At 29.2% G+C, this 12004-nt stretch overlaps 1 protein-coding gene across 5 annotated transcripts in view; it reads left to right on the plus strand.

Annotated features, from left to right (window-relative positions):
* Window positions 1-12004, plus strand: part of LOC106462241 (potassium voltage-gated channel subfamily KQT member 1-like) — a 51793-nt gene that overhangs the window by 12229 nt on the left and 27560 nt on the right. For all 5 annotated transcript variants that reach the window (XM_022389440.1, XM_022389441.1, XM_022389439.1 and 2 more), the window contains 4 exons: window positions 1397-1523; window positions 2041-2119; window positions 2691-2787; window positions 6940-7080. In XM_022389440.1, coding sequence (XP_022245148.1) covers window positions 1397-1523; window positions 2041-2119; window positions 2691-2787; window positions 6940-7080 — 444 coding nt within the window. The remainder of the gene's footprint in view (window positions 1-1396; window positions 1524-2040; window positions 2120-2690; window positions 2788-6939; window positions 7081-12004) is intronic.

Consider the following 12004-nt stretch of genomic DNA (forward strand, 5'->3'; position numbering starts at 1 on the left):
CAACAAAGAACATTGAATAATAACATGCAAAAAGCAGACAATGTCCTATAACTATCACAATTTTTCTGGATTTCTAACTATGTGACAAGAGCCATTACAAGTTCATCCAAGCTAGTTGATATGTTTCCCGTGGGAACAAAGCTTGTACTGAACAAAATATTAGCAATCCTCTGTACAGAAAACAACATAATATAATACATCATTTGATAGATAAACATCTTGGTTTTCTATTGGTTATAAATAGAATAGTATTAAACATAAGCAAGATCTATTAATAAATCCTGAAAGAGAATGTGACAGGTGGGTGTTGCCAGAGGGGTCTGATTTTCTATTTGATGTCTTTGTAACCAAACAATATTGAAGGCTATGAAATTTATGCTTTGTCTGAGTAATGATGATATTATAATGAGTAATTTACATTAAATTTCATATTTATCGGAGTGGTGGTGAATAAATTAAGAGAAGAGGGGATGACTAGAGAAAAGATGTCACATTTCCCACATTAGAGGAAATTCAGAATTTTTTAATATTGCCTTATAAAATGAAGAAGTTAAAAATTACATACTATTAAATTTGGGTTATTAGCTATGATTTTATGCTATACTAATTAGTATAACATAAACTAAAAGTAGTTTAATTACATTTTGAATGTAACTCACTAAAAACCTCGTGGCATGCAGTAAAGGATACCTGTGGCAAAAAGGATAATCTTTTTTTAATGCCCTGTATCAATGTTTTAGTATTAATTTAATGTTTTTAATTGCTGTTATATCAATTCCAGTGTTCCCTTGTAATCAAATCTCTCACAGTTCTCGTATTTCAACAGCTTCTTATGTATAAATGTTGGGATAGAAAATGTGCAAATGATAAAAGTTAGAAACTTAAGTTGAGTTCCCTCTAATTTTTCATGTCAAAATAACCATTTTAATGCATAAAATATGATACCTTTCCATCAAAGCAGGCTACAAGTAAGAATTGTCAAAATTATGAAAATTACATATTTTAGTATTGGTTTACAAACCTCAATTGAAAGATTGTGTGGTTGACATACACACTTATTTATATATAATATACACCATAATTAGTTGTTTTTTGAATAGAATGTAAAAGGAATAAAAAGGGGAGACTGATCTGGCATTGTCCCTGCTTGTTGAAAGTATTATTATTTTTTAATTGAATTGTAAGCAGATTAAAAAGATAACCTTGTTGTAAAATATGACAATTCAACATATAATATTGGGTTTGTAAGAAGTTGGTTTTAGAAAATCCAAGTTATATTGAAAAGCATAAAACCACTATTAAATCTCATTTTTTAAAGAGATATCGTAGTTCTTTAGCTACCTTTAACAATACTGAAATAAAGTGTGAAAATGATTTAAATATCTTGGAATTACAGGAAACTGTTCTAGTTGTCTTTTTTGGAGTGGAATACATTGTTAGATTGTGGTCAGCAGGCTGTAGGAGCAAGTACATGGGGGTTTGGGGAAGACTGAGGTTTGCAAGAAAACCTATATCTTTCATTGGTATGTTTGTCACTTTACATTGCTTGTTAAGATTAAGTGGTCTTTATTTTTATGTGAAATAAAATATCAGTTATATATTAAGATGTGCAATAACAATATAGACAAATATTTTACAACAAAATATAATGTTTTATAATTTCAAGCTTTAACACATTTACGATTACTATCATCAGATGAAGCTGAATATCAAAATACATAATCATGTAAACCTTCTTAAGAATTTTCATAAGACAGTGATATTTAATGATTCTTGTTACAGTAATGTTAATTTTAGTAATTTTCCACATGTGTAAATATTTTTAGTTTTCAGTTGAAGTATTATTATAAACAACCTACATGATGAGCGAGAAAAGACGAAGTAAGTGGTGTGTAAAGGATTTACACTTTGCAATTATCAACATATAGCTTGTAAGAATGAGTTTTCTTATACTGAAAGAAATAAGTATAAATAATACCTGTAAGAGCAGAATCTTCTAGAACCCTGTTGAGTTGCAAATTCCCATTTTTGTTTCCTCAGATCTGATTGTTGTAGTAGCTTCAGTAGTGGTCCTTGCTGTTGGATCTAATGGTCAAGTGTTTGCCACCTCAGCTATAAGGTAGCTATATTTTCTCATTTGAATTTTTATTTCAATGAACACATTGGATGGGTTATCACATGAGAATAGACAAAGAACTCTTAATTTGTTGTTTTTTGGAAAACAACAAAGGGTTAATGATGAATTCTAAGGGCAATAGGATAAGAGGTCACAAACTTATGACTAAAAGGTCAAAAACATTTCCAATTGAGGGATTTTCCTTTCCCAGTGATATTTCAGCGAAACAAATTAAAATCTAGAGTGGCTGAACTTTAAAGGAGCTTGAGAAAATGGTTAATGTTTAGTTGGGGAAAATAAGGATTAGATTTAGTGATACAAAAACTCAAAACAGTAGCTCTGGAGGGCAGCTTTGATTATCAAAGAAAATTCCAAACAACAAACCACTTGTATCTAATGCCATTTTTACTTATCTTTGATCAATTCAATCATGTGTCAAACTGTGGGTTTAAAACAACTTCAGAAACATCTTCATCAACTGTCATAACCCATCCAACCCCAGAATCATCTTCATCAACTGTTTGTATTTGAGATTTTATATTTCAATGTACTTACTATTGTTTTTATTCAACAGAGGCATTAGGTTCCTTCAGATATTGAGAATGTTGCATGTAGACCGTCAAGGTGGAACCTGGCGATTGCTGGGCTCCGTAGTGTTTGTCCACAGACAGGTGAGTTAAATAATAGATTTTTTGTAGTTTGTTTTTAAGTGTATCAAATATGTTAACAATGTGTCTACAGATGGGGTCAAAGTTACATCTTACAACTTTTACAGAGTTACATTCAAAGTTTAATTACTTTATTGTCAATGTACGTTAATCATTTTGGCATCAAAATATAGTTTATAATTCAAATGCTAATATTATATAAGTTTTAATTTCTTAATTTAAAAAGGATGTATTTAAATTTCTTTTATTTCCTTTATATGAGTTTCAAAATGTCTCTACCATTAGATACACCAGATATATATATTAACAGTCCAGAATTTAAAATAAGAACCTCTCACCTTCTTTGTTTTCTGGGATATCAATAAGACCCATCACCGAAACCCCTCCTCCCAACTCTTCATGCTTTTGAAAATACTTATTTACTGACACTTACATGTCAGTGGTGCATGGTTATCACCAATAGAAAGGTTACTTCATGAACTTTGTGATTATGACATATTTATGTTAATTCATTTTGGTAAAAGCAGAAATTATTGAGTGAATACTGAAGTTGTTGCTTTGGTAAGTGATCAGAATTTTCTAAACCTGTTTATAGGTCAGTTAGAAAGGCAGACTAATTATACTTGTTTTGTGGCCTTTTGTCTTACTCTTTTGAATTATTGTTTGTGTTTTAAAATGCATATTTGAAAGCTGCATACATTATTTTTTGGACAACAAAATTACTGAGAAAAAGTTAGACTTAACAAAGATCATTTTCTGAAGGTAAGAGACCTCAGTTCTGCAGGAAGTGCTAAATTTCTTTTTGTATGTATATTTTTTATTTATTGATATATTTTTAAAAAGTAACTAAAGGGTAAAACTAGAATCTTATTAGGTTAGATGAAAAGAATTTAAAAAATATTTTTGCCTTGACTAACACAAGGAATGTATGTAGTTAGACATTGCATGATGTAACCTGAAATTTTGTTTATCCTAAACTCTTCACATACTCATAGGGTGATTTATTGCTATTTTCAATAGTTATACGTGGTTTAAAGAGCAATAAAATAATGAAATCAAGTGAAAAACATGTAAACTGTTAAAAGCCTGAGTCATTTTAGGATAAAGAATTTTAATTTTCTGTTACAACCTGCAGTCATTCTGGAAAGAAAAAAAGAGTAATCTGGATTTACTTATTTCTTTTTTCTTGGTGGTGGTTATGTAGTTGGTCAAATGGACTGAGTCTATTTAGTGTTAAGGTGGAGAAATTAACAGACAAAGTACAGAGTTTTATTTAAAAAGAACTTGACATTCTTTTAGGAAGTCCTTGAGGTTATGGAACTGCAAGCTGTAAGATGACAAAAAGTATTTTATTCTTATCCCTATGATATCGATGTGCTGGAAAGTGAAGCATGTTATGTAGCTCTCCTTAAACTTTGTTCCAGTAATAATATAATGAGTGAATAATGTTGTTTAACACTTGACAAGAACTTTCAGAAAAATATGTAGTTTGAGATTTATAAAATATTTAGTTTTGGTTTTTTCTACTCATTCTAATAACAATTTGTTATTTCATTTAGTTATTTGCATTCAGACTCAGAATAGTTCACTTACAAGGTGATTTTCATTTTGTGTTTAAGAATACTATTTATTATCATACAATCTTCACCTTTCACTTGCATAATCTCTAGAACCTCCTAAATGAATATCAAAAGGTTTTTAATGTAATTGTTTATATTTTATTTTCCATTTTCTCTACCATATCACTAACTCTAGCTATTATCATCAATGTACAGTACAATGAAATGCTTAAAATTAAGAAATTGAAATATGTACATATATTTTAACCTTTCGTCGAATAATCTTAAAAGATTTTCTTTGGGTCATATGAGAGCGGCAGAATAGTATGAATGGCAGAGATACCTTAGCCTCTGGCAAAGTCTTTATACTTTTTAATGTAAGCCTTGCAGAATGAGGGGAAGCTTTGGTTATTTTATAAAAATTATTAAACCTTTTAAGTATGAATTTTAAATCACAAATAATGCACTATTAACTAAAATATAAAATTAAAACCTAAATACAATTTAACTGTCTCTTTAACTATAACATATTTAGGTAAGAAATGGCTGAAGTGCTCATCGTGAAAAAAGCAGCCAACAATAGTACAAGCGGTTAGATCTACCTGAGGACGACAACTTGGTACCAATTTTAAAATACCTGTTATTAGATTATAGTGTAAAATGAGTTCTTTCTAATGACTATAAACACATACATGTTAACTACAGAAGGTGGGCATGGCATCTGTCAGGGATAAATAAAATTTATCTTGTGTTTCATCTGCATTCAGTGAAACTACTTTGAAACATGTGTCAAAAGGGCAAGTGAACTACGTTTTTGACTAGACTTACACGTACATGACTACCCTCTTATGTCTCAAGCTGTATTTCGCTAAATTTCCATGTGCTTTATAGCTTGTGCATCACGTGACACAAACCTAAGAGATTTTGTTATTGCTTTCAACATTTCATTTGAAATAAAGGAATAAAAACTAAGATAATTTAAAACTTTGAACTATAATATACTTGATAATAATAATAATTTCATTAAATTTTGAATGTACCTCAGTGACATGTGCAGAGAGGAGTTTAAAAAGCATGTCATTTTCAAATAATTAACATGAAAATCACCTTGTACTCAGACTTGTCTGAATCAGACTGACTAATGTAAATTCAGAGATAAATCATTAGTAAAAATACTTTATTAAGAATTATGATTTTTTTTGTGTACAACATATTTGTAATGTTTGCTAAAAGGATACACTTACTAAATTTGGAATTATTGTAAACATTAATTCTCCAATACATACATCATGTTGCTTTGTATTTCTTAATTCATCTGATTTCATGGTATACTAATGTAGTTTTATGTTGCAGACTAGGGAGTGGTATCAGATATCCAACATGTTTATTCATCAAAGTATGTTAGTAATCAGTTTTCAAAATAACAGTATTGGTTTGTCTAGTAAAGGATATAATAAATTCTCAGTTCGCTGTAAGAACTTTTAAATTAGACACACATGCTACCATCCTTCTCTCACACTATACCACCATACGAAATCCAATTTCTTGATTAAACACCTCATTTTCAAGGTTATTATTACTCAGACATTGAACATCTACTTAACTTATATGAACAAAGTTTCACACATTTTGTTTATTGTTCATTTAGTTAAACATTTTGAACATGATTTTCATAGGAAAATTTGCTAATCAAAAACTGTTGTTCTTAAATATTTTATTTACTTTTTTCAGATTTCATCAGTAATTTGCCAAATACTAACTGATCTTTTAAGTTCTTTTAAATGTATTGGAGTTTTTTTGAAGCAGATCATAAGTTTTATAGTTTATGATTCTTTGTGCAGTAGTAACACTTGAAAATTAGTGTCTGTCCAAAATTTCAAAATATTTATAAAGTGTGCTACTTATCAGCCTTTGAGATAATTTTGATTTATCTTGTAAAGGATTTATCAAGTTCTCAGTGGATGCAATATTGTATTAGTAGCACTGTATTGTATTTAATAGTATTAAATTTAAGTTTGTCTTATTGTGTGCAAGATCGTAGTCCATTCTGGTGTCTCATATTGAATGCTATTAATCATAATAATGGTGAGATTTTTCATGTTAAAATTGCAGTTACATGCAAGAAAATATTTGTTTTTTTATGCATAATGAAATTTAGTTTAGAATGTATTTAGTTACTTGTGAATTCATTTGGTGTAATTATTTGTTTGCTAAACTAATTTTATCTAACTGTTTATTTTATTAGAAATATTCTAAAATTATATTCTCATAGGTACAAAATATACAACACTGAAAAGTACAGCAGTATATTTCAATAAAGCAGCCATACTTGAATATCAGACAAGGCTTGATAATCTCTATGAAGTATTTAAACTGAGGAGACTTAGATTTGTAGAAGAAAACTAAAGCTGTACCATAAAAGCAGCTTAGATATGTAAAGAAATGTGTATAATATCTTTATTGTACAATATAACTTAATTGTGGATGGTCCAGAGTTTTGCACCCATTTGATTGATCTCAGAAGTAATGTCTGATCAGCTTTAGCCTAAATGATTTGATAAGGTAATGTGTCATGCCACTTGTGTGCATATTTCAGGAGCTGATCACAACCCTTTACATTGGTTTCCTGGGTTTGATTTTTTCATCGTACTTCATGTATCTGGCAGAGAAAGATGAAGAGAATGAAAAGCGAACTTCAGATTTTACCAGCTACGCTGATGCATTATGGTGGGGTGTAGTGAGTATCTGTTTTCTGTAAAACCTTAAGTTCTTAGTGTATATATTAGATAAAGAAAATTTCATAAGTTAAGAAAGCTAAATTTGTTCAACAAAAATCTCAATGTAATATGAATTTCCACTTTGTATAGTAACATTACACTATGAAAGTGTTTAACATGAGTTTTTGCTAAATCAACCTACTACTGCCCATTTAATAAGATTTATTTTAAGAGATCAGTAAACTATTATACTAGATTAAAAGCTAGATTTGTGATTAATTTCATTTACAACAGTACATCCATGAGTTTATCAGTCTGAAACGTAGATTGATAGATTTCTTGTTAGAAAACTCAGCAGAACCATGATCATGTATGTGGCTTGTTTATTAAAATATCAGGAGTTTTTGACTGTTCTAATAACAATTATAAATGATCACTGTACATTTTAAACCTTTTCATTTTGCATAATCTTAAACCATAAAATATTTCTTATGTCTATATAGTACTCTAAATAATTTTTCTTCTAAATAGCAATAGTTAGCTAAACAAACACATGAGCTCATTATATAACTTCAGTGGTAATAACACCAGCTTATGCTTCAGTTAAGTATGATAAATTATTTTTTTCATAGTTTTTTAAACAAATTTATATTTTATTATTTCAACTTTTCAGTAGAGGTTAAGTATAGAGTCATGATTATGCTGCTGATTTTATATCAGTGGGACGTATTTTTCGGACTTACTAGATTCATGAAGCTAAGATTGCATTTAAAATTCTAGTCTCAATTTATTTGTTTTGCAATTTTGTTTTTTACTTTCTGGTTGATTTTTTTTTAATTTGGGGAGAATGCTGCTTATTTTGTTTTATACTGTTAAAAAAATATCTCTAAGGGTTAAATTCATACAAATGGATAACATTAATTTAAGATATGTCACTGTGGATTGATTTTTTCTCATTTTTTCATATGTGTGTGTGTGTGTGTGTGTGTGTTTTGCAATTTTTTTGGAAAAAGAATATAACACTGTGCACCAGAGCATTTAGAGAGCAACATATACTGAACTAGTATTGGTTACAAAATTACAAAATAACAGATTTATATGGTAGCTGTTTAAAATCACAGAAAAAAAATTGTGCTACATTTTTTTTACTTCTGATGGCATTAGTGGTCATTTTGGGAAACATTTATGTACATTGTTTTCATTTAAAGGTTGGTGTCTTTTGTTCAGGTAAGCTTTGGTGTCTCTCGACAGTTCTTGCACTTGTTTACTTTTACTTAATATTGGATGCTGATTAGAAAAATAATTTAATTTACTTACATGTATTTACTTGTCAAAATGTATTGTTTTTTGTTGATTTTTGTAACTGACTTGTATTATTTTTTTTTGCATGTATCAAACTGTACAACTATTTTCTATTGATTTTTAACTTTTATTTTGTAAGCAAATTTAAAAATATTTTAATATAAGAGTAATTGGTTAAAAATATGTTTTCTGTCTTATCAAAAGAATATTTTTTCTTTCATTATTACAATTTATGTTCATTTCAAACTTCACTGTGTTAGTTTTGTTTCAGATTTTTTGTTTTTTGTTAGATTACATTACATGGTCTTGAGCCCCACCACATAGATGATATGTTGCTAAAGAAATTGTTCCTGCATGGCAGATCTATTTCTTTTGTAGGGAAGCTGTAAGTTTCTTCTTAATGGATTGAGTTATTTTTGCAAGTAAAGTTCACTTATATTTAAAAAAAAATAATCTTGTGCTTTCATTTCCACATGATTTTGTATATATTGGTGTGGGATGCTGTTAATATCTTGTTACATTACAGATTTTATGTATTTCTGAACATAGCACATGCTACAGTGTATATTACAATTTGCCAATGTTCATAAAAGTTATCCTTTTGTGGGTCAGTGGTAAGTATGAGGACTTATAACTCACATCTGGGGCCTTGCACTAAAGAGAACAAAGAACCACAAGAATATTTTCTATATTCACAAGAAAGAACCATAAGAGTATTTTCTCTATTCACAAGAAAGAATCATAAGAGTATTTTCTATATTCACAAGAAAGAACCATAAGAATATTTTCTATATTCACAAGAAAGAACCATAAGAGTATTTTCTATATTCACAAGAAAGAACAATAAGAGTATTTTTTATATTCACAAGAAAGAACAATAAGAGTATTTTTTATATTCACAAGAAAGAACCATAAGAGTATTTTCTATATTCACAAGAAAGAACAATAATAGTATTTTTTATATTCACAAGAAAGAACAATAAGAGTATTTTCTATATTCACAAGAAAGAACCATAAGAGTATTTTCTATATTCACAAGAAAGAACAATAAGAGTATTTTTTATATTCACAAGAAAGAACAATAAGAATATTTTCTATATTCACAAGAAAGAACCATAAGAGCATTTTCTCTATTCACAAGAAAGAACCATAAGAGTATTTTTTATATTCACGAGAAAGAACCATAAGAGTATTTTCTATATTCACAAGAAAGAACCATAAGAGTATTTTCTATATTCACAAGCCTTGCACTGCACTGCCATTTGTCCTAGTCCCATTAGTAATTTTTTGTATTCAGTAGAATGAATGGTTTGTTTTAGTTATTCATTGACTGTTTTGAACGTTGTGATTTGGTATGACCCATCACCATTTTTAATTTGTTTCCTTTTTATGCTAAGTTACTGAAAAACTGTCATAACACCATTGTAATTTCTTGATATTCATAAGTGTTGGCCTGTTTATACCAGTCGCATGTTAAATTGTCATTTGTTGTTGCCTCATCATGATTTAGTATTCACTTATATTGGTTTCTTATTTTGAATAATCATATGTTGCATTTTCATTTGCCTTAACTTAATTACCATATTGTTGTAAGCTATATTTTTAGTGTTTTAACTTAGATTTTAGCTAGAGAGTACATAATGTTAACATCAAGTAAATTAGTAAATGTAGTCCTAGAATACCTAAAAGTTCACAATGATGATGACATGAAAAATCTAGTAGCTTCGACTGATATCTAGACGTGTGTACGTCAGTATATATACGAGTAATGAGTGAAGGATTTAGTATGAGAAAGTACTTGTTGCTCAAGAGAAGATTGTATAAGCTAATCAGTAAGTTAGTCAGTGCTTATTAGCAATAAAGGAAATTTCTCTTAAATGTTATTAGTGTATTAGGCCTAATTTTGTTTCAGAGTTTATTACTTTCACCAAATAATTCTGAAGAATCCACCCAATGACAGAATATATCAAAACAATATTTTGGTATTCACAAGAATGGTTTATCTGTTTTGTTAATCACATCATTTGTCACTGCACCACATTTTGTTGGTGTTCACTATATTTAGCTTCTTATAATGCCTCATTGTGAGTTGTTTCAGGCTTGTTACTATTTAGATGGTCATTAGTGTGATATCCTTACTTGAATGAATCACATTTAATATTGTTGGTTTTAGTAAGGTTGGAGTAAAGACTGTTCTAAATTAAAAGAATTCTCCATATTTCTTTTCATCATTTAGCATGCATTTGTTGTTGACATTGACTGAAAGAAAGTGTAATTGAAATGGAAAAAGACATCTACTATTTTTGCCTGTAATGTATAGCAAAATAAATACATATTATTATTATTATAACTATTATTAGAGAGACAGCACTATGGATGTGCTAGCCAGTAGCCTTGAACACTTATTAAAGTAATGGATTGAATATCATATATCAATTTTATTTCACAACATTTTTCAAAGATTATATGAACCAAAAATTTATCATTTTGCGTGATTGGGTCAGTATTCTGTATTGTTACTTCTTTAGTATAACTTCCATGATGAAGTTGGATATGAGTAAGTGGACTAAAAAATCTTCACTCATGCCACCAGTACTGCATCCAGTGATCATTACTTATTGAATGTTCATGATGTTTCTTTCCCCATGGCACATGGTCTACAAGTGGCTGGTTGTGACAGCTGCAGCCTTTTATAAACCCTACAGAGTAGTGCAACCAATGGGAAATTGGTGGAGAAAGGTCATTTATGACCCCAATAACATAATAGATTAACCCTATTGCAATGGGTCATGGGTGAAAGGCCATGTCATTGCGTTTGTTGACTCGCAATCAAAATTTTATTGAACTACTATTTCATGAACTTATATCAATAAGTTTGGTATCAAACTGTAGATTATAAATCAAATTTTAGTATTATACCTCACTCAATTTCTTAATTTAAGAGTAAATATTAAAAAAACAGATAAACATCAATTTTTGTGTACACGTGCTATGTTGAATGCAGCACTGGTTCAAATTAGATGTTTGTGATGTCAAAATACTAAGTCTTTAGTTTCATATAATTATGAACTCATATTACCTATATTGAAAAGCTAGAATATAAAATAAGATCCTCTTATCTTTCCAATTTGCTAAGATATTGCTCATCTAATAAATCAAATACAGTGGCACTCCGCCCACCTCTTTCATTTCTAGAAACTGTCCAATATATACACTTACTTCTATATATGACATGAATAACCAATTGTAAGCTCAGAATGTCCCCTAGTGACTTTCTCAGCCATTTTAATGTCTTTGGATGCCATCTCTTACTTTCGAACCAAGATTTCAAGGAGGTAGGTTGTGTCTTTAGTCTACTCAGAATATCTTATTTTTTTAGATTGAAATACAGCTTAGTTACTAAGCTTGACAAATTATAGTGGAATTCTCTGGTATTGTTAGAGTAATTTATGATTTTTTGGTTACTCAACTGTATATATAAAGCAAAACCGAGTACTAAGGTCTAACTAGAATAGATAATTTTTTGCATTACTTCTTTATTTACTGTTCTGTGTTTTCAGAAAAATAAGTTTAAGAACATATATGATATTTGAAATGTGATTGTATTTTACAAAATACTGGTCTACTAAAACACAGCCAAGA

This window comes from Limulus polyphemus, unplaced genomic scaffold, assembly GCF_000517525.1.
Source record: "Limulus polyphemus unplaced genomic scaffold, Limulus_polyphemus-2.1.2 Scaffold1124, whole genome shotgun sequence".
In the NCBI taxonomy this organism is placed as follows: Eukaryota; Metazoa; Arthropoda; class Merostomata; order Xiphosura; family Limulidae; genus Limulus; species Limulus polyphemus.